This window comes from Eurytemora carolleeae, unplaced genomic scaffold (genome assembly GCF_000591075.1).
Source record: "Eurytemora carolleeae unplaced genomic scaffold, Eaff_2.0 scaffold2121, whole genome shotgun sequence".
Lineage (NCBI taxonomy): Eukaryota > Metazoa > Arthropoda > Copepoda > Calanoida > Temoridae > Eurytemora > Eurytemora carolleeae.
The window spans coordinates 1-23396 of record NW_019398590.1 but is presented as its reverse complement, the minus strand read 5'-3'; the positions used below and the strand labels follow the sequence as shown (position 1 = coordinate 23396).

General features: G+C 32.0%; 3 protein-coding genes across 5 annotated transcripts; 1 reads left to right on the top strand and 2 right to left on the bottom strand.

Annotated features, from left to right (window-relative positions):
• Positions 1-200: 200 nt before the first annotated feature.
• Positions 201-3560, top strand: LOC111717520 (skin secretory protein xP2). Its single transcript, XM_023493018.1, has 4 exons — positions 201-290; positions 1889-1970; positions 2427-2507; positions 3019-3560. The coding sequence occupies exons 2-4, from the start codon at positions 1890-1892 to the stop codon at positions 3487-3489; spliced, it is 633 nt and encodes a 210-aa protein (XP_023348786.1). The 5' UTR covers positions 201-290; position 1889; the 3' UTR covers positions 3490-3560.
• A 185-nt stretch (positions 3561-3745) lies between these two features.
• On the bottom strand, positions 3746-14384 carry LOC111717518 (apolipoprotein A-I-like). 3 transcript variants are annotated; one of them, XM_023493013.1, is made up of 16 exons: positions 14233-14384; positions 14054-14082; positions 12915-13568; positions 12661-12728; positions 9735-9809; positions 9121-9144; positions 8682-8745; positions 8366-8454; positions 7578-7647; positions 7384-7441; positions 7252-7309; positions 6614-6706; positions 5182-5235; positions 4347-4400; positions 3951-4033; positions 3746-3874 (listed from the first exon to the last, which is right to left on the bottom strand). In XM_023493013.1, the coding sequence occupies exons 1-16, from the start codon at positions 14342-14344 to the stop codon at positions 3804-3806; spliced, it is 1656 nt and encodes a 551-aa protein (XP_023348781.1). In that variant the 5' UTR covers positions 14345-14384; the 3' UTR covers positions 3746-3803. The 3 variants fall into 3 exon arrangements, with proteins under 3 accessions (XP_023348781.1, XP_023348782.1, XP_023348783.1); XM_023493014.1 differs by lacking the exon at positions 9121-9144; XM_023493015.1 differs by lacking the exons at positions 3746-3874; positions 3951-4033; positions 5182-5235 and having other exon boundaries at positions 4347-4415.
• On the bottom strand, positions 14361-21537 carry LOC111717519 (nucleolar pre-ribosomal-associated protein 1-like). The gene is made up of 10 exons (XM_023493017.1): positions 21525-21537; positions 21045-21180; positions 20336-20469; positions 19893-20048; positions 19093-19198; positions 17423-17517; positions 16198-16317; positions 15245-15340; positions 15069-15186; positions 14361-14662 (listed from the first exon to the last, which is right to left on the bottom strand). Exons 2-10 carry the CDS (start codon positions 21153-21155, stop codon positions 14390-14392), a joined length of 1209 nt encoding a protein of 402 aa, XP_023348785.1. The 5' UTR covers positions 21156-21180; positions 21525-21537; the 3' UTR covers positions 14361-14389.
• Between the last annotated feature and the right edge of the window lie 1859 nt (positions 21538-23396).

The following is a 23396-nucleotide window of genomic DNA, read 5'->3' as shown; positions in this document are numbered from 1 at the left end:
GATAGATAGATACATGAATGTGTAAGATAGATAGATATATGAATGTGAAAGATAGATAGATACATGAATGTGAAAGATAGACAGATATATGAATGTGAAAGAAAGATAGATAGATATATGAATGTGAAAGAAAGATAGATACATGAATGTGAAGGATAGATAGATAGATAAATGTGAATGATTGATAGCTGTATTGGTAAACTAGTGATTAATCTATCTCGAGTTACTAAATCTCTGAGAACACATCAAGTATTCATCAAGCAGGCTAGAGACACTACAGTACCACTCAGGTTAGATACACTGCTAGAAGAACCCATAACATTTTGTTTGTAACATAGGACCTATAAATGCATACAGTCATAATAAACTTTTTCTTGAATTTACAAACATTTTGTTCAAAATTAAAATCAGATTATTAGGGACTATCTGAAGTGCCAGGCATTACCCATTAAATAAAAAATCTAATTTTGAAGAAAAAAAATTATTTTGAAAAAAAAAATCAATTTTTAAAAAATCCGGTATCAGGTATAGCAGTTGTGCCAGTTATAGCTAATATGTATACAAATATTTATTTATGAGCAAGTTGTGCCAATTATAGCTAACATATATACAAATATTTATATATGAGCAAAGAGCTTTACTATACAGATGTAAAATTTTGTAAGATATAGAATATAGATATATCACTTTCTGTTCATAATTAAAAAAAAATCATTTTAGCATTTTCAAGTTTTTCTAGTGATCAAAGTGTCGAAGATACTTTCTGTTTCCTATCTTTCCATCAAATTAAGAAATAAACAATTTAAAGTTAAAAAGTACATCAAGCTAAATGAACCTTTTTATTAAATTTAATATTTAATTTTTTATTTGTTGAAATTTTATTTTTTATGGTTAAATTTTGACAATTAGTTTAAGGTCAACCAAATTTTAAAAATTAAGAAAAGATGTGATTGCATAAGCACAATTTTCTTATATTTAAGGTATATTGCATTATAACATTCTTCTGAAAAAAAGAACATATTCTGAACTTTTATTGGGACACATTTGCATTGTAAATAATTGTATAATTTTAAATTTTAACAATCATGCATCATTAGTGTAATAAAGGAAGTTTTAATTTAATCAAATTAAATTAAACGTTAAAAATTCTGATCAACCAAAAATTATTTCACCCAATCACTTTAATGAATTTAGAAGAATTCAAAATAATATCATTTGTATGAGAATGTATGTAAATATATTAGATTGTGAATTAACTCCTAAATATCAAAGGATTGAAATTAGATTTCAAATTAACTTAATAACCTACTAAGTTGAATTAATGTTATTTAGTCCTTTCAGCCACATTAACAAGTAAAGTTAACATTAATTTTTATAAAATACAATTTTGTTGCTATGGAAACTTGTTTTTTTCAATCATAAGTCTGAATTACCAATTAGAGGGGTATGTATTTCTTCATTTACATGAATATCATATTCCTTTTGGATTTGGACTTTTTTTTTAAAAATCAGGAAAAATACCTAAAAAGGTAGAGTTTTGTTTTTAATCTTTGTGACAGAAACAATCTCAAGAACAGACCAAAATATATTTTCAATAAACGTGGAACTAACATCAACTTTTTTACTCTACAGAGGTTTGGTCCATCACCATCACCAAATTTAAATCTGTTTTATTGTATTCTATAAGAGTTTCGAAATCATTTCAGAGCTGCAGAATAATACTGGAAAATATATACCCCTGACCAATTATGTTTTTTAACTAATTAAAAATGGTTAGCAACATATTTTTGCTTGATTGTCTTACAATGCATTAATTTCTGACACTTACATTTAGTCATTATTTTCCCAAAAGTTCATTGAATTTCTTTAATAAACTTTGTCTAGGTAGAATGATATATTTGATATGTGTCCATGCCTTTCTACTGGTCTGTGTACAGGCGCAACCCCCAAAAGCTCCAGAGGCAACCAAGGTAGTTATGTTTGATACTTTTTGCTGCCTTTTTGTTAACATAACCAACCTTTGATTTCCCCTTCAAAGGGGCGTTAAGTTACTTTATGTCCCTTGGGACCCACGCTGCAAAGTTTTTTGTTTAGAAAATCGCAGAGTTTTTATCACAAAGACAATAAAATTGTGTGCAACTATTTTGTTAATGGTTAGTTTAAATAGCTGATCCTTACCAACTCAAATAGCCATTAGTTCTTATAGCTAAGACCTGAACGTTTACTTGTTAATGGTATTTTCTATTCTTCTTGAAAGTTACTGTTTGTTATCCATGTCAATTTCATAAATGTTGCTATAGATATATATTTTAGAAATTTCAAAATTAACAACTTTTGTGGTTCACTAACGAAGTATTGGCCAGCACTAGGTACAGCAGCTGGTTGCTATTTAAGTATTTAACGGAGTTAATTTGAATTTTTGCTAGGCCATGGTTGGTCAATTAGAGAGTCTAACAGACCAGTTCAAACAGCTTAATGAAGCTTACAGAAATTATGTGTCTAATAAGGTAAATAATTCTGATTTTTTTATTTGCAAGAACAATTTATTTGTTTTATTTCATATTAATCACATTTCATCAATTTATGCTTGAATATTCCAATATAAAATTGCAATAATTATTTACAATTAAAAAAAAACTTATCAACACTAATGATGTATTTATAAGTTCATATATTGTATCATATTTCCAGTGGTAAGAATCTGTCCATTTTTTTGCAAAAAGTATTTCTTACTAATACATTCCTCTAACTTTAGGCTAAAAACTGGGCTTTTATACCTACTGACTGAGTCCTCAGGCATACTGCCTAAAATGACTTATTTAAATTTTACCATACTAATCTATATTTAGACCTTCCAGTTATTGGATTTCAACATTTTTTAGCTCTTTGGACGGCATTTAACAAAATGAAGCCGATTGCACTGCAAAGAAATTTTGTGCTGATTTATTACTTAACAATATGGAATACAATATAGAATATACAATATACAATATACAATATGCAATAACTATTATTCAGGATTTCTCCGCTGATGCAGCACCAGCTCCTGAAGGTGGAGCAGATGCTGGAGGTGAAGGTGCTGATGCACCAGCAGCAGGTGGTGATGAGGCACCAGCAGAAGGTGGTGATGGACCAGCAAAAGGTGGGGATGCACCAGCAGAAGGTGCACCAGAAGGTGGTAATGGGGCACCTGATGGTGGAGATGGACCAGCAGACAGTGCTGATGCACCAGCAGAAGGTGCTGATGGACCAGCAGAAGGTGCTGATGCACCAGCAGAAGGTGCTGATGCACCAGCAGAAGGTGCTGATGCACCAGCAGAAGGTGCTGATGCACCAGCAGAAGGTGCTGATGCACCAGCAGAAGGTGCTGATGCACCAGCAGAAGGTGCTGATGCACCAGCAGAAGGTGCTGATGCTCCAGCAGAAGGTGGTGATGGAGCACCAGAAGGTGGTGATGAGGGGGCTGGAGGTGATGCACCAGCTGAATAAGCTTGGTGTTGTTGGAAAGGACGTGATTGGTGACCTAAAAGTTGAAGTTAAAAAAATGGTGATTTTTCAAAGTAAGATTAAGAACCGTTCTAATAAGACCGTTTTTATATTAGATTGTAGCTCAATAAATTCATCACCTGTAAGTTTGTAACAATAATTAAAAGCAATTTTAGCATTTATGCCAGATAATATATATGCCTCAATGAACACCTGTTTGAGTATAAAACTAGAAACTACTAGATGATAAAAAAGATGATTCTTGTACCGTACAGTTTATTCTTGTAACATGGTATGTACATTGTGACTGTACAGTGCTATAAAGAATTACATATAAACTTGTAAGAGATGAGGATTGGAAGATGAAGAAGAAGGCTCAGCTCATTCTCTAAATTGTTAAACTATTGTTATTATATTTTATCTGTCATAAGGAAAACTTTTAGAAATGATTGAACATCTATTACCTGTTACATTCTTAGAAACATTGGTCCACAAGGTTAGAAATTCAATTAGGCCTGTTCTTTTCATATCTATTCCATTCAGTCCTCTACACATAGAAACTTTTTATGTTTTAGCAATTTATGAAGTTACATAAGGTAATGGATCATAAAACTTTTAATGAAACAATTTAGAACACTTAGTTTGCAAAAAATCGTTACTTTGTGGAAAAATTTATTTTATTTTTGTGTAAAAGCCTTAATCTGTGTTTGATCTGAATTTGATCAAAGGACAAATTATTCTGGGATCATTGTTTCAAAATTTTGTTTTTCAATATACTTTTTTTTATAACAATCCAAATTATCAAAATCATGAAAGACAAATGCAAAATTAAGAAATAGAAATTGTAAAAATGTGTTTACCTTTGAATAGATAATCTGAGCAAGGTTTCATTTGATAAATGTGCAATACCATCCCTTGTTCATATCATACTTTAACATGTGAAAAAGAGTTTGAACACAAAATTATTAGTCAGGAATTAGAAAAAAAGAAAATTTGCATTTTAAAACAAGTGTTAGCAGAAACTGAAAGGGGGGATCAAAAAGTCGGAGTTGATCACTACTGATTTCAGTTCTATTTGTTGTGTCAATAAGGAAAAAATAGTTGAAAACATGTAAGCCTAGAGCCCATAGAAATTCACTTGATTTATTCCATTCAAACCATTCAGCCTAACTGTCTTAAGTTGTTCATGAACACTACCCTTAAATGCTTAGGATCCGTATCCAAATAAGGGTTTCCAGGGAATGCACGTTTCGCGAAAAATGCGAAAATTTTCGGGCGCATATAACTTCAATATTTGAAGTTTTATTATGTCATATAAATTATTTTTCTTCCTTTACTTTAAAAAATGTTTGACGAAGAGACTTTGATTTCATTAGTTATCTTTTTAAGTTTCTGTCTGTTTTTTTTCCGCGAAATTTTTGCATTATTTATGCCTCGAAATTTTCGCGACATTTTTTCATTTGTTTGCATTTTCTATTTCGCGAAAATTTAGCATTTTTTTGCAAAAAAGGTTGAAGTGAAATTTCGCAAAAAAAACGAAAATTTTCGCATTTTTCGCGAGCAAATGAAATGCGAAATGAAGTGAAATGGTCGCGAAAAAATTAAATTGCGAAGATCTTGCAGCTGTCAATCGTCGTATTCTTTTATTAAAGGGGTTTCAAAACAATCTTAATTATTTTTTTTAGAATGATGTTCCTGATTATAGCTTTATCTAGAGCAAGAAGTAGGGATCCAAACTTACTCAGGGATCTAGATACAGTGTAGGCTAATATTTTAGTTATCCCTGTAGGGTACAATCACCATAAAAAATCCAAGAGGAAATAAATTAATCAGAGCTGAAAACTTAAGAATGAGAGATCCTTAATCATGATCGCTTTATCTGAGTATACAATGTACACACTTTAAATTTTCTTCTTATAATCCTCTTTTTGAATATTTCTACTGTATAAAAGTTACGTTTGATAACAATTACAGATACAATGCTATATCGATTGGATTAAAGTCAGCTGTTCACAAGCCAGCTTTTAGAGCATTTAAACAAATATAAATTTAATCATGTTTATATGAAATTATTGAAAAACATATTTTAGGGCTATACATGTCATTTTGAAAGTTAGTTTTAATACACTATTCCAAAACTTACGCTAGTTCAATCGATGTTTAGTTCAATTGATATGACACCATGAACAAAAGAAATCAAAACCGGTTTTTCAAAAGTTAAAGAGTATATCTAAACATGACAAGTTGATTGGTTAAATTTCTAGATTCTTTCTTGGATATCGAATGCGTATTAAAATAATCTTAGGTTTAGTAAAACCAGGAGTTTAAGCATTAATCTTGATATCCACCATTCTAAAGTTTTCAGCTCTGTAGGTCTACATAACATGGAGATAATTAATTAACCCCAGATTTAAAATTTGAGTAAAAACCTTTTAAAAAAACACTGAACATTAAAAAATGTATGTTTAACATGAAAACACATACCATAATATAAATCTGTTAAAAATAAAAACATAGAACTCTGTATACATTTGATATATACACCACAGAACTATTGACTAATGTTGATAACTAAGCCCCCTGAGATTAAAACTTTATTGATCTTCAGCTAAGTCAAGGATTCCTAGGCTTGGCCGCAAATCTTCATGTTGATGGCTAAACCTTAGCCAAAGAAGTTATATCAGAGATATAATGCTGTCATTGGTGGATTTAAGACTCAAGCATTCCCCAGACTTTAAGCTCTGCATCTTTAAAGTTTGTCCAGGTTATTCCTAGGCTAAGCGGATACCCAAAACAATATTTTAGAGCTCTGAGTTTACTATTTCTAATCAAGTTGTTCTGAACTGAAGGGTGTCCCACGAAACATGACAGTTGGTGAATAGTTTAAAATGTCTTCTTCGAAAATTTGATTAGTTGTTTGATACTAAAGAGACTAATAACATTTTTTATATGACAGTTGTATCATAGTAAAATTGATTTCAAAGTAATATATATGAGTTAAACATTTTTTTAAAAGAAATAAACTGCAAAAAGTCTTTAATATCTAATACAGCATGTGGAAGAAGACATTCAAAACTATTCACCAACTGTCATGTTTCGTGGGACATCCTGTAACTGTAATGTATACCTGTGTGGGAAGAGTGAATATGACAGGTTGTAAAAGGAAACAAGAAGTTGAGCATGAGATCGAGGTAATGCATCAATATGGAATGGTCCTGAACTGAAAATATTTATCATGAAGTTTAATGGAATCATACACATTCTTTAAACAACTTTACTGTCATAGGTTACAATGAGTGTATGTAATGAATCAATATGGAATGGTCCTGAACTGTAAATATTTATCATGTAGTTCAATTAAATCATACACATTCTTTAAACAACTTTACTGTCATAGGTTACAATGAGTGTACGGTAGTGAATCAATATGGAATGGTCCTGAACTGTTAATATGTATCATGTAGTTTAATGAAATCATACACAATCTTTAAACAACTTTACTGTCATAGGTTACAATGAGTGTATGGTAGTGAATCAATATGGAATGGTCCTAAACACACAATCTGTAAAGAACTTTACTGTCATAGGTTACAATTTACAATAAATGTACTGTATGGTAATAAACAGAAATTAATAGTCTCAAACTGCAAATATTCTTCAGCTAATGATATACTTCATGTTCTAACCTGATATTCCATAAAAAATATTTTTTCGACTAAAAATTGCTATTTAAACATTTTTTATTTTTAACGACAAGATATTTACCTGGAAAAATATTGTTTAATCTCGAAAATCTCAAGGATGGATGCTATTTTAGTTTCGCCTAAAATTTGAAAATTTAATTTATTAAATCTTTAAAAATTATTTATTTCACTTTCAGACATTATTACTTATGACCTGAATTTATCTGATTTAAAAGCTTGAGAAACAGTAGCATTGACTCTCCCATTTTAATCTAGATATTTATACTTCACAATAATGTAAATAATAATCAACTTAAATTCAGTATATTTGATATTATAAAAGCCTAATAATATATCAAATCAAATCTGAGGAACTTCCTTTAGACCTTCTAATATTGTATATAATACCTGCAGTACACTGTTGTACAGTACGGTGGTAAGAACTGGATATAATTTATCTTGATGTTCAGCAACACGCCTGTATGTACAGAGTCTAATGAAGTGTGTACAGTGTACTGTACAGGGCACATATATCAATTAGTAATTAACAAATCTATCAGTAGATGAATCAATAATCAAATCAATGATAAATCAATGATTGATCTACTGTAGTGTTCTATAAATCAATTATTGATCTACCTGTAGTGTTCTATAAATCAATAATTGATCTACCTGTAGTGTTCTATAAATCAATGATTGATCTACCTGTAGTGTTCTATAAATCAATGATTGATCTACTGTAGTGTTCTATAAATCAAAGATTGATCTACCTGTAGAGTTCTATAAATCAATGATTGATCTACCTGTAGTGTTCTATAAATCAATGATTGATCTACCTGTAGTGTTCTATAAATCAATTATTGATCTACCTGTAATGTTCTATAAATCAATGATTGATCTACTGTAGTGTTCTATAAATCAATGATTGATCTACCTGTAGTGTTCTATAAATCAATGATTGATCTACCTGTAGAGTTCAATAAATCAATGATTGATCTACTGTAGTGTTCTATAAATCAATGATTGATCTACCTGTAGTGTTCTATAAATCAATAATTGATCTACCTGTAGTGTTCTATAAATCAATGATTGATCTACTGTAGTGTTCTATAAATCAATGATTGATCTACCTGTAGTGTTCTATAAATCAATGATTGATCTACCTGTAGTGTTCTATAAACCAATGATTGATCTACCTGTAGTGTTCTAACAGCTGCTCTGTGTTCCAGAAGTGTGTTGAAAGAAACACACGAGGATATAGAAGAGCAAGAGGGAAAACAATGTTCTAAATTTCATCATTCATCATTAATCACGTCATTTTTATTGTTGGTCATAAATGTCATCAAATTCATATACCATTGCTTAAATGTCGTCTTTCTATTCCATAGATTTATGGGTCCCAATAAATAATGTCATCTTTCTATTCCATGGTTTTATCGGTCTCAATGTACAATGTCGTCTTTCTATTCCATAGATTTATGTCGTCTTTATATTCCGTATATCACTGTATACCTGAGCAAAGGGAAGTGCTGATATGAGTAAAACTGGTGTAACACGAACCAGATCTTTAGGGAGTCTAACTCAAACAACCAAAATTTTTAAATTAAACTTTTTTAAACTTTAAAATTAAAAAAAAAACATATTTTATCCCGTGCATTTAAGTTAATAATAAGAAATTTATGGTCTAAGTGGGTAAACCCCCAAAAAATTATATCTCAACACATACATATTACATTAAGCAATAATCTGAGTTTGTCCAATCCGATCCGATCACAACTTAGGAACCCCTTGACCAATTTGCCTAAAACTTTGATTATGGAATTGGTAAGAACCACACAGATTTTCTAAGCTTGGTTTAAAAAGATAAGTGGCTTTACTTTCAAGGGGAAAACTTAGTTTCCATGCAAAGTTGGGTTTCCAAGCTGTAGTATTAGTGTAAACAATTGTTTTCCTGATGTAAACTTCTAAATCATTTCTGAAACAAATTATTATTTTAAATTTTAATAATTTAAATTGTATCTACCATGAATTGTAAAAAAAGAAGGAAATACGGTCTTCCATTAAACATAGAAATTAACAGGCAGTTTTAAAACCTCTTACACACAAAAGGATGCGACTATTATGACAACTTGAAACTCTTAAAAAAAATATCATAATACTGGTTAAATGTCGTCTTCATAATCCCAAGTTTTAGGGTCTCATTTAGTTTTTATCAAATAGATTGTTAAGCACAATAGATGGCAAGGTAGTATTTGTACACTCTTAGTACAGCTGTATTCTTACATCACAAGTGTCAATTCAGTTTTTGTGTCCGACAAAATTATTGAAAATAGTGATAATTTTAGAATAAAGAGTTTATCTTTCAGTGTAAAAGGTCCATTTTTTGTGTTATTTATTTTCTGTTTTTACACTTTTTTGTTTAATCCTGGAAAACATTTCAACTAATGTAAAACAATTTCGTTTTCCTTGTTATATTTGACACTTGTGACGTCGTGTAAAATTGGTCCATTTCTCTGTTGCCACCTATTGTACTTGATAATCTATTTAGTTTATATAAAATCCTACCTTGAGAGTTGTGAATAGTCTCTGGCTTTATTCTTGGCTATAGATCTGTGTACTCCACTGTACACTTTCATCTCACTCAAAATACGGAATCATGAGAGTACATTTTAGTACATTTAGTACATTTTTATCAAAATTCAAAAGAAATTGGAATAATTTCTTTTTATAAAAACTCTTTCTACCACTGTATAAATATGGTTGTAACAAGAAAACTGTATGAATATGCTTGTAACAAGAAAACTGTATAAATATGCTTGTAACAAGAAAACTGTATAAATATGGTTGTAACAAGAAAACTGTATAAATATGGTGGTAACAAGAAAACTGTATAAATTTGGTGGTAACAAGAAAACTTTATAAATATGGTGGTAACAAGAAAACTGTATAAATTTGGTGGTAACAAGAAAACTTTATAAATATGGTGGTAACAAGAAAACTGTATAAATTTGGTGGTAACAAGAAAACTGTATAAATATGGTGGTAACAAGAAAACTGTATAAATATGGTTGCAACAAGAAAACTGTATAAATATGGTTGTAACAAGAAAACTGTATAAATATGGTTGTAACAAGAAAACTGTATAAATATGGTTGTAACAAGAAAACTGTATAAATATGATGGTAACAAGAAAACTGTATAAATATGGTGGTCACAAAAAAACTGTATAAATATTGTTGTAACAAGAAAACTGTATAAATGTGGTAGTGACAAGAAAACTGTATACATATGGTTGTAACAAGAAAACTGTATAAATATGGTGGTCACAAGAAAACTTTGTGAATATGGTTGTAACAAGAAAACTGTATAAATATGGTAGTAACAAGAAAACTGTATAAATATGATGGTAACAAGAAAACTGTATAAATATGGTTGTTACAAGAAAACTGTATAAATATGCTTGTAACAAGAAAACTGTATAAATATGGTTGTAACAAGAAAACTGTATAAATATGCTTGTAACAAGAAAACTGTATAAAAAATGGTTGTAACAAGAAAACTGTATAAATATGGTGGTAACAAGAAAACTGTATAAATATGGTGGTAACAAGAAAACTGTATAAATATGGTGGTAACAAGAAAACTGTATAAATATGGTTGTAACAAGAAAACTTTATAAATATTATGGTAACAAGAAAATTGTATAAATTTGGTGGTAACAAGAAAACTGTATAAATATGGTGGTAACAAGAAAACTGTATAAATATGGTTGTAACAAGAAAATTGTATAAATATGGTTGTAACAAGAAAACTGTATAAATATGGTGGTAACAAGAAAACTTTATAAATATGGTTGTAACAAGAAAACTGTATAAATATGGTTGTAACAAGAAAACTGTATAAATATGATGGTAACAAGAAAACTGTATAAATATTGTTGTAACAAGAAAACTGTATAAATGTGGCAGTAACAAGAAAACTGTATAAATATGGTTGTAACAAGAAAACTGTATAAATATGGTGGTCACAAGAAAACTTTATAAATATGGTTGTAACAAGAAAACTGTATAAATATGGTAGTAACAAGAAAACTGTATAAATATGGTGGTAACAAGAAAACTGAATAAATATGGTGGTAACAAGAAAACTGAATAAATATGGTGGTAATAACAAAACTCATAAATGTAGCTTTGTTTTTAAATTATAAAATTTTGCAAAGGATTTTTTTATATTATAATAATATAATGGAAATGGAAAATATTGTCGCTTTTTAGGCGTTGGGACATTTCATAGATAAATATATTTCATAGATAAATACATTTCATATACAGGACATTTCATAGATAAATACATTTCATAGACAGGACATATCATAGATAAATACATTTCATAGACAGGACATTTCATATACAGGACATTTCATAGATAAATACATTTCATGTACAGGACATTTCATAGATAAATACATTTCATATACAGGACATGCTCTTATCAATATTTTGTTTGAAGTTAGCTTAAGAAATGTTGAAATAAATTCTAAACGAGAGTAAAGAAGGAGTAAAGCAGTCAACGCTTAAGAAGTTTTTAATTATTTTCATAGCGTAGAGTAAAAAAGTAAATCGGTTGTATATCTTTTTAAAATATTCATTAAAGTTCAATTTAGTATCCAGCTATATTCCCAGGAATCTAACTGAATCAGTTTATTTCATGCGTTAAATTTTTCGTCTAGTTTCTCCTAGTTTAAAGAAAATATCGGGACAGTCGTTATGTGTATTTAGAGAATTTGAAAATAAAATTGTAAAGTTTTCTCAAAGTTAATAGTAAGTTTATTATACATGTACCAACAAGTTATTTTTTTCTAATTCTATATTTATTGTGTCCGTAGAGTCTGTAAGCAGGACATATCATAGATAAATACATTTCATATACAGGACATTTCATAGATAAATATATTTCATAGGCAGGACATATCATAGATAAATACATTTTATTTATACAGGACATTTCATAGATAAATACATTTCATAGACAGGACATTGTTCAATCCATTAAATGGCCTTTATTTGCATCTTCATATATTTCATATTACATTAACATTTACGTTTTCTCTTAACTATGAATTATCCTATTTATGAAATGTCCTATTTATAAAATGTCCTATTTATGAAATGTCCTGTCTAAGAAATGTCCTATCTATGAAATGTCATATCTATGAAATGTCCTATTTATGAAATGTCCTGTCTATGAAATATCCTGTCTATAAAATGTCCTATCTTTGAACTATCCTATCTATGAAATGTCCTATTTGTGAAATATACTATCTATGAAATATCCCACTGCCACTTTTGTCTTTCTGAAGTGTTAAATTCTGACAATTCACTTGACAGAGAAACCACACAATTGAAAATAATCCACTTTTAACATTTAAAAGTGAAGATTTACTAGAAAATGTGCGTTCAGGAACATCTTAAACTGGTTATTACTGTGCTACCTGAAAAGACTTTTAGTTCCAATGGAGAAAATTTTGTACGTTTTCACCACACGATCAGGAAAAGCTGTCTGAGGAAGCCATGTTTATTAATCATTGATTAACTTAATTCATTTATTTATTTAAGTTTTGATTTTATGATTGGCTGAAATGCTTTTTATTTTGATGCGGATCCGGAATCAATTCAGTTTTGGATCATTTTATATATAATCCTAAGTTTTATCTTATAAAAAATAAGTCAATGAAAAAACTGGTTCCTTAAGAATATCTCCGTAGGATTTAAGGTATAAGAAGAGATTGTTAAACATTTTCCAGAATATTCTAGTTCTTGTTTCTTCACTCCGGGCCTCAACTGTTTGTCTTCGTTCTTCAATCCTTTCCTTCATTTCCGTTTTCTTCTCCTCCATTCGTTCCCGCATTTCTGTTTTCTTGTCCTCCATTCGTTCCCGCATTTCTGTTTTCTTGTCCTCCATTCGTTCCCGCATTTCAGTTTTCTTCTCCTCCATTCGTTCCAGCATTTCTGTTTTCTTGTCCTCCATTCGTTCCCGCATTTCTGTTTTCTTGTCCTCCAATCGTTCCCGCATTTCTGTTTTCGTTTCTTCCAATCGCTCCAGAAATTCTGTTTTCTTGTCTTCCAATCGTTCCCGCATTTCTATTTTCTTCTCCTCCATTTGATCGCGCATTTCCGTTCTTTTGTCCTCCATCATTTCCACCATTTCTGCTCTTTTTTCTTTCAACATATTTTTCAAATCCATCTGTCGGTCACTAAACTGTTTATTAAACTCAATAATTTTCTCGTTCTCAGTTTCCTCATTGGTGTTTTCAGATTCACTTCCAGTTTTGCTCTTCACATTCACAGGGCTATTAGTCTGATTAGTTGGTTTTACTTCCTTTTCAATATTTGTCTTAGTCTATGAATATAAGGAATGAAATTTATTAAAAATAATATTATAAAAATCTAGCATCTATTCCATAGAATTTTAGAAATCAGGTAAATCTCTGTAGAGTAAAAAAAGTAGATGTTAGTTCCGCATTTATTGAAAATATATTTCGGCCTGGGTTGACCCTCGTCAGTTCTAACGATGTAATAATCATCAAAATCGATAAAAAAAAAATTTAAAAATTGTTAAAAACCACAAAAAAAATAAACAAACAAAAAAAATCGGACTGTCAAATCGACATAAGGGAAACGAACTCAGATTATGAGATGGAAAAAAGACAATTTGCAAATTTCACTTTAAAAAATCTTTTTTTTAAGACCACAACTTTGTCCGATAATTCCATCCGCTCAAGAATGAATGAGAGATCAAAAATTTCATATTATACTCGATTACTTTTAAGTATCGTTTTTTCCTTTAACATAAAATAGTTAATTGAATTCATTCCATTCCAATACCCTGGAGATGAGATCATCTCTGCTAACGCCTGAACATTCAGCACATTTTCACAATTTAGAATTTCAATACAATACAAACTAAAATATTTTAACAAACGAAAAACTAAAATGTAGAAGCGACACATTAACATTAAAATTTAACAATTGAAAAAAAATTACATTGAATAAAATGGCTGAACCTGGAGTAAAGTGAAAGCTCTGGACAAATATTGGTGAAAAATGTTCGTAACTAGTATTTGGCCTGCAGCCCAGTAACTGTCGCCCTGCTCTGGTGCCAAAACGAATCAACATTTTGAGAAAAAAGTCGAATTCTGAAAAAATTTTATTCTAAAAAATTTACGTCAACAATTTGATCACAGAGGTGCGCGTTAGTCGGAGATTTTTGACCGTTTCCTGGTCAGGGAAATTTCCTTTAAAATTGGTTGAAATTATTTCAAACGAACATTGAAGAACCCGCTTCAAGGTGGTTTTAGGTTTAAACTCCACCGTTTCTTCGCCTTCTCCCTCCTTCTTTATATCCGCCTCTTTCTTAATGTCCGCCTCCGCCAGGGCGGATGCCAGATGCCGGACAATACTCAGAATTCTGATGCAAAGAGACCGCTCTGTAATCTATAACAAGAAAATATTAAATAATCTTGCTAAAATGTTTAGATCTGTTCTTTGCTATTCCCTCCCTTGTCCTCCTTCTGAAAAAGAAAAACCTCCTGCAACCTCCCTCCCTAGAATATACTTGACACAGTTAGGTCAGGTTAGGTCAAAAGAGATAGTCGCAAAAGGTTGCTATTTTCCTTGTGTACTTTATTTTCCTTGGTTGGGAATTACAAAAATGTGTGATTGCTCTCCCTCCCTTGCTGGAGGATTACAAATTGCGTGGGTGCACTCCCTTTCTAGCTTGGGAATTAAAAATTGTGTAGTTGCACTACATCCCTCGATTGGGGATAAAAATGGTGTGGTTGCACTCCTTCCCTCTCTTGGGATTAAAAATGTGTGCGGTTGCACTCCCTCCCTTACTGACCTGACTAGATATAGCCGCTAGGAACTGTGGAAGCCCATGAGAAGAAACAAGATGGAAGCCAGCAATCTGGAGACTTGAACTCCGTTCCAGGATCTCTAGGATCAATCCTTGTACACTTCTAGATAGATAAATAGATAAATAGATAAATAGATAAGATAGACATATATTAAAAATACCTATCAGACACTGTAGACCCAAAGTTACTCATTAGAATCTTGTAGACAAACTGTTGAACATACATTTGGTGATCCAGCCGATCCCTTAATCCATCCCTAATTACAAATATGGATTATTTATTCAAATATGGATTATAAATTAAAAAATGGACTATCAAATAAAATATGGATTTTCAAATAAAATATGGATTTTCAAATAAAATATGGATTTTCAAATGAAATATTTATTATCAAATAAAATATGGATTTTCAAATAATAATGAATTATTAAATAAAACATGGACTATCAAATAAAATATGGTTTCAAATAAAATATGGATTATCAAATAAAATAGTGGGCTGTAACAAAAATAATTATAAAATGACGTATTCTATTCATGAAATGGCATGTTCTGTGAACAACACTGACGAAACAAGCGTTATAGCTTCAAGAATGGAGGAGGCAACCATTTTTTATCTTAGAAAATTGAATATTCAAAAACATATCCCTTCAAAATTTTCTTGCAGATTAAAGCTAGAAAAGAAATGGTTCGGAAATTCTTAGAAAACGCTTCTCAAGTTTGAACAACAATATCTAACACATAAAGTATCTATGACATTTTTTAATATCTCAATAAATAATGGTGTTAGTCGGTCCTACTTTTGCATGTATACTTATCTGCTGCTCTATGAACAGGATATGACGTCAAATCTTCAATATCTTCGTTCGGAGGCCGGACATATAGGATAAGGTACCTCCGTCGGCTCCGAGGTGCCGGAGATTAAAAAATCGGAGCCGACGTAGGTACCTTATCCTATATCTCCGGTCTCCGAACTGAGATATTGAAGATTTGACGTCATATCCTGTTCATAGAGCATCAGATGAGTATACATGCAAAAGTAGGACCGACTAACACCATTATTTATTGAGATATTAAAAAATGTCATAGATGTAACGCCTCCTTTGATTCTACCTGAGAACTGAAAGTATCCAGAGCTGTTGAGGTCTAGGATTCACATCTTTACTGTTAAACAGTCGGAGGAACTCGGGAACACTGAACAGGTTTAACAGCGGCTTCGCCAGCAGAAACCCACTGGAATATAGCAATCAATCAATCAATTTATTTATCTCTTTGTACCTAATAATGTTAAACAAGTCTATATTACAATTTGTACTAACAGCGATTAAAAGTATATATACTTATAAACCTCATGACTAGCAAGGGAAAATATTTGTAGGAATCAGTGCTTAGGATCCATTTAATTTTGATGCGGATTCGGATCCGCACTGGTAAAAAATAAATCCGGATCCGGATCCAGGTCATTTCTTTAAGATTTACTGATTTTTTTTAACAAAAAATAATTTTCAAATTTTTTGTTTTATTTTTTTCGCTTATTTTTACCCTAAAACTTTATGAACCATTCAGAAATGAGGAAATTTTTATAACCTCTTTTTTTTAAATTGAGATTTGGGTTTTAGGAGTAAAAATTTTTTTTTTAAAGTTTTTGATTGAAATTTTACCCCTTGGATCCGGATCCGTGGATCCGCATTCTTTTGCGGATCCAGATCCAGGAAGCCAAAATTTTGCGGATTTAACCGATCTGGATCCTAAGCACTGGTAGGAATAAGTAAGTACATTGTTCGTTGTATTTTAAGTAATTAAATGGCATTTATGTACCTAGTGACCTAGTACCTAAACATTGAGTGTGATGGGTTGCTAAGTTGAATTATATTATACAGTTACAGTAAGTGATAGAATAAATGTGTGCTTGTACATACAATGTGGTTTATTATATTATCTATGTACTAAATACTGTAGTACAAGTAGTGTGATGGGTTGCCAAGTTAAAGTATATTATACAGTTACATTAAGTGATGGAATGAAATAACTGTGTGCTTGTACAATGTACATACAATGTGGTTTATTATATTATCTATGTACTAAATACTGTTGTACAAGTAGTGAGATGGATTGCTAAGTTAAAGTATATTATATTATATTATCTATGTACCTGATACTGTTGTACATGTAGTGGGACGGATTGCTAAGAATGAATTTACTATACTTGTACATAAAAAAGTGGATACGTAAACCGTTTATGAACCAGATACTGTTGTACATGTAGTGGGACAGATTGCTAAGCATGACTTTACTATACTTGCACATAAATAAGTGGATATGTAAACCGTTTATGTACCTGATACTATTGTACATGTAGTGGGACGGATTGGTGAGTATGAGAACTGCTCTGGCTAGAAATATTGTGACGACACTCGGCAACTTTAAACAAACCTTAACAAAAAGATGGATAGATGGATAGATAAGTAAATGGCTAGATGAATAGATAGATGTATAGTTGGGTAAACAAATAGATTGAATAAATGAATAGATGAATGAAAGGATGAACAGCGATCTGACCCAAATCACCCTCACAAAAAAAAATTTAGCACACAGGCCCATTTGTTCCATATAAAGTTAAATGTTCCTTAAAAAATTTCAGATGTCTAGAAAGCCATTAACAGTTTCATGTAAAAATATAAATATTGCTGAATAAATAACCCCTTGTTAACACTGCAAAAGTGTGCTCACCAAAAACACAGTTTTCAAATGAAACCTCTTAGCTTTAAACTGCTACCTGAGCAATGCACTATCTGCCTAATTTATCTTGGCTATGAACTATCTACCTAATTTATCTTGGCTATAAACTGTCTACCTAACTGACCCCTTAGATATGAACTTTTTAACCTGATTGACCCCTATCTATGAACTATCTATTTGATTGACCTCCAAGCTATAAACTGCTTCTGATTGACCTGCTAGATATGAACTGCTTCCTGATTGAACTCCTAGATATGAAATGATTTCTGATTGACCTGCTAGATATGAAATGATTTCTGATTTACCTCCTAACTATGAACTATTTACCATATTGAACAGCTAACTATTAACTCTCTCCCTGACCCCCTAGCTATGAAATGATATCTAATAGACTTCCCAGTTATGAACTGCTACCTGATTGACCGCCTAGATATGAATTGATTCCCCAAGCTAAGAGCTATCTACTTAATTGACCATTTCCTATGAACTGCTACCTAAATGACCCCCTAGCTCTGAAGTATCTACTTGACTGACTCCCAAGCTATAAATTACTACCTGATTAACCTCCTAGTCATAAACCATTGACCTGATTGACCACTTAACTATGAACTACCTGATTGACCCCATAGCAATGAACTGTCTACCTGATTGACATCCTTGCTATCAACTATCTATCTGATTGACCCCATAGCAATGAACTGTCTATCTGATTGACATCCTTGCTTTCAACTATCTATCTGATTGACCACGTACTGAGCAATGAACTGCTACCTGTTTGACCTCTTAGCTATGAACTAGATCTTTATTTACCTTCTAGCTATGAACGGCTTTGTTGATACATCTCATTATGTGCTATTGGTGGTTTGTGAGGATATAAGTGATAAAAAAATAAAGCCTAAAAGTACCTAAAACCAGTACTTATTGCCTGATATGATTCTTTTTGTCAAAAAGTTAAATCAACTATTATGGTTGAACTAATAAATGTAGATGATTGAACTTTAAAATCGCCTCGTCGCGTAGTGGCAACACTCAATTTTTACATGTTGACCCCAATAAGATAAAGACCCAATTTTTTGGGGGAGGGGAGGGGGAAGGCGTGCTATACATATCCTATGTCCAATTGAGACTGTGTGCATGTTGAAATTCAGAAAAAAGGTAAAATCTACACAAATTTGGGTCACCCCAATGAACAGATAACTAAATGAATGATGGAATGATTAGAAAAATAAATGATTGGAAATAAACTGATGAATAAAAGATATTATTTACCTTAGTTTCTGTAGCAGCACTTAAACCATTTTTAATAAGATGAACGAGATGTAGCCAAATCTGCTTTTCTGATACTATCTTAGCCTCTCCCATCCGTTGGTAGAATCTAGAATATAATATCTTAGACTCTCCCATCCGTTGGTAGAACCTAGAAATACAATATCTTAAGCTCTCCCATCCGTTGGTAGAATCTAGAAATATAATATCTTAAGCTCTCCCATCCGTTGGTAGAATCTAGAAATATAACATCTTAATCTCTCCCATTCGTTGGTAGAATCTAGAAATATGATATCTTAAGTTCTCCCTTCCGCTGAGAAGAATATGATATCCAATATATCTGTATCCTGGATATGTCCTACCTATGAAGAATATGATATCCAATATATCTGTACCCTGGATATATCCTACCTATGAAGAATATAGTATCCAATACTACATATATCTGTATCCTGGATATATCCTATCTATGAAGAATATGGTATCCAATACTACATATATCTGTATCCTGGATATATCCTACCTATGAAGAATATAGTATCCAATACTACATATATCTGTATCCTGGATATATCCTATCTATGAAGAATATGGTATCCAATACTACATATATCTGTATCCTGGATATATCCTACCTATGAAGAATATAGTATCCAATACTACATATATCTGTATCCTGGATATATCCTACCTATGAAGAATATGGTATCCAAAACTATGTATATCTGTATCCTGGATATATCCTATCTATAAAGAATATGGTATCCAATACTACGAATATCTGTATCCTGGATATATCCTACCTATGAAGAATATGGTATCCAATACTACGTATATCTGTATCCTGGCTGGATAATGACGCTATGGCTAGAGAAAGTCCCCCACACTCGACCAGTTTCATGTGACGGTCAACGTACACATCTGTGCCAGTCAGGGAACTCAGGTAGGGGAGCAGGAACCTAAATAAACAGATAAATAGATAGATAGATAGATATGTACATTTGGTGGGTTAGTATGTGGATTGTAGATAGATATAAAGATACATAATTAGATAGAGGCTGTGTTAAAAATGGGCAATAAGCGTGTACTTACACTGTAAAGACCCGTTTGAATCGGATTTTTAAGATTAAAACTATTTTTGAGATCTACTTAACATTTCTAATTCAATGAGTTATCATTTATAGGCATGCATTGCATAGCTTAAAATGACATTTCTATATAAAATCATGAGGCTGACAAGTGATACCTTGGATCATACAAGGACTCATCCTCCTGGGCAATATCAGTTTCCTTACTGGTGTCCAGGCAGAGGTGGAGGGGGAACCTGTCCACAGTCCTGCTCATAGTCTCAGGGTTCAAGTAACCCAGACACTCAGATATCTAGATAGATAGATAAAAAGATGGTTAGATAATTACAGGGTGGCCAAAACTTTTTTGAACCCATCCGTACAAAAATCCGTACATTTTCAGAAGAAATCCGTACAATCCGTGCAATCCGTACAATCCGTACAATTTTAGGGTAAAAAAAAATCAATCCGTACAATCCGTACAATCCGTACATTTTGGCCACCCTGTAATTATGACGATAGACTAGAGATAGGTATACAACTAGATAGAAAAATAGATAGATAAAAAAGATGGATACATAGATAGAGATACCTTGATTTATTTCTGAGAAGAGTTAGAGCGAAGGTTGGTTGGTTGGTTGTCGGGAGGAAAGAAAAACAGATAGATGATAGGAAAGATATGGATAGATAGGACGATAGGTGGACAGATAGAGATAGGAGAGATAGATGGATAGATAGATATGGAGAGATAGGTGGATAGAAAAGAAGATATGTGGATAGATATGGATTGATAGGAAGATAAATAGAAGGGATAAATAGAAATAGATATGGAGAGATAAGAAGATAGGTGTAAGATAGATAGATAGATGTATAGATAGATGTGGATACCTTGGTTGATTTCTGTGAAGAATTAGCTTGAAGGTTGGTTGGTTGTCGGGAGGACAGTTTACCAAACAGTAAAGGTTTTGTGGCAGAGATATTAATACCATTCCTTTCCATAGAGCAGAGTAAACGGAGAGTAGCCCTGAACAAACAGCATCATAGTTTAGATAGAGGTACAATAGGAAGACAAGGCTAAGACTCATATTCAAGTCTACAGAATACTAGAACTAAGGACTCCTTTATATTTACCTATCTGAAGAGGAGTGTACTGGAACTAAGGACTCCTATATATTTACCTATCTGAGGGGGGAGTGTACTGGAACTAAGGACTCCTATATATTTATCTATCTGAGGGGGAATGTAGTGGAACTAAGGACTCCTATATATTTATCTATCTGAGGGGGAATGTACTGGAACTAAGGACTCCTATATATTTATCTATCTGAGGGGGGAGTGTACAGGAACTAAGGACTCCTATATATTTACCTATCTGAGGGGGAGTGGAACTAAGGACTCCTATATATTTACCTATCTGAGGGGGGAGTGTACTGGAACTAAGGACTCCTATATATTTACCTATCTGAGGGGGGAGTGTACTAGAACTTAAGACTCCTATATATTTACCTATCTGAGGGGGGAGTGTACTGGAACTAAGGACTCCTATATATTTATCTATCTGAGGGGGGAGTGTACTGGAACTAAGGACTCCTATATATTTATCTATCTGAGGGGGGAGTNAATCAAATCAAATCAAATCAAATCAAATCAAATCAAATCAAATCAAATCAAATCAAATCAAATCAAATCAAATCAAATCAAATCAAATCAAATCAAATCAAATCAAATCAAATCAAATCAAATCAAATCAAATCAAATCAAATCAAATCAAATCAAATCAAATCAAATCAAATCAAATCAAATCAAATCAAATCAAATCAAATCAAATCAAATCAAATCAAATCAAATCAAATCAAATCAAATCAAATCAAATCAAATCAAATCAAATCAAATCAAATCAAATCAAATCAAATCAAATCAAATCAAATCAAATCAAATCAAATCAAATCATATCAAATCAAACCAAACCCAAACCAGAGACAAAAAAATGCCACCTAAAAAGTAAAACATGCATCCTAAAAAGTAAAAAATGCATCCTAAAAAGTAAAAAATGCATCCTAAAAAGTAAAAAATGCATCCTAGAAAGTAAAAAAGGCATCTTAGAAAGACCAAAGTAAACTGAATATTAATTATAAATATTAATTTTCCAATCAAATCCAATCTTTGCAACCAATAGCGATGACTTTTTACATTTTAAACTAGAAATTATGTTTCTAAGTTTGAATTATCAGAGGTTTTCACCATCCAGATTGCAAAGATATGGGAAAAATATAATTTGACTTTTCTATGAGAAATCAGTTTTTTAGTAAAGTGCAGCGTTAAAAAACTAATTACAAAAAATGTTTGGGATAAATGAGACAAAAAAACTCACCTTTTATAAAAGCAGACCACTGTACTTTATTCTTCCTAAAATTAGAAATATAATTTTTTTATGTCACTTTGCCTTACATACCATCCCTAATCTTTTCATGTCACTTTACCTTACATACCATCACTAATCTTTTCATGTCACTTTACCTTACATACCATCCCGGATCTTTTTATGTTCAATTTCTTAATAGCCTTGTTCATGTTATTCTTTAACTACGATTTGGATATAATTTTTCTATATCGTTTCTAGGGATGATTTAGAAAATAATAAGATACAAGATATTGCAATATTGCTTTTTCAGTTTAAGCAAGGGAACGCATACTAAACAATATAGATACCTAAATTAACATCATTAACATTAATATTAACTGTTTCGTATTTGTTGTTGAATATCTGCCAAGACATGGTCCTCCTCAATATCTGCCTCCAGGTACATCTTCTCGTCCTCCTCCTTAACTTCCAAGACATGGTCCTCCTCAATATCTGCCTCAAAGTACATCTTCTCGTCCTCCTCCATAACTTCCAAGACATGGTCCTCCTCAATATCTGCCTCCAAGCAGGTACATCTCCTCGTCCTCCTCCATATCTGCCTCCAAGCAGGTGCATCTCCTCGTCCTCCTCCATATCTGCCAAGACATCTCCTCGTCCTCCTCCATATCTGCCAAGACATGGTCCTCCACAATATCTGCCTCCAGGTACATCTCCTCGTCCTCCTCCATATCTGCCTCCAAGCAGGTACATCTCCTCGTCCTCCTCCATATCTGCCAAGACATGGTCCTCCTCCATATCTGCCAAGACATGGTCCTCCTCAATATCTGCATCCGGTACATCTCCTCGTCCTCCTCCATATCTGCCTCCAAGCAGGTACA

Excerpts from the sequence above, each read along its gene's own strand:
- LOC111717520 (XM_023493018.1), top strand. The coding sequence starts at position 1,890 with ATGATATATTTGATATGTGTCCATGCCTTTCTACTGGTCTGTGTACAG. Across the intron at positions 1,971-2,426 it reads AAGCTCCAGAGGCAACCAAG|GCCATGGTTGGTCAATTAGA; the intron begins GTAGTTATGTTT and ends AATTTTTGCTAG. Across the intron at positions 2,508-3,018 it reads GAAATTATGTGTCTAATAAG|GATTTCTCCGCTGATGCAGC; the intron begins GTAAATAATTCT and ends ACTATTATTCAG.
- LOC111717518 (XM_023493013.1), bottom strand. The coding sequence starts at position 14,344 with ATGTTGATTCGTTTTGGCACCAGAGCAGGGCGACAGTTACTGGGCTGC. Across the intron at positions 9,145-9,734 it reads GACTATTCACAACTCTCAAG|AAATGATTTAGAAGTTTACA; the intron begins GTAGGATTTTAT and ends AATTTGTTTCAG. Across the intron at positions 8,455-8,681 it reads CAGCACTTCCCTTTGCTCAG|AACATTGTTTTCCCTCTTGC; the intron begins GTATACAGTGAT and ends GATGAAATTTAG.
- LOC111717519 (XM_023493017.1), bottom strand. The coding sequence starts at position 21,155 with ATGGAAAGGAATGGTATTAATATCTCTGCCACAAAACCTTTACTGTTT. Across the intron at positions 20,470-21,044 it reads CTTCACAGAAATCAACCAAG|ATATCTGAGTGTCTGGGTTA; the intron begins GTATCCACATCT and ends CTATCTATCTAG. Across the intron at positions 19,199-19,892 it reads GGATACCATATTCTTCATAG|ATTCTACCAACGGATGGGAG; the intron begins GTAGGATATATC and ends ATTATATTCTAG.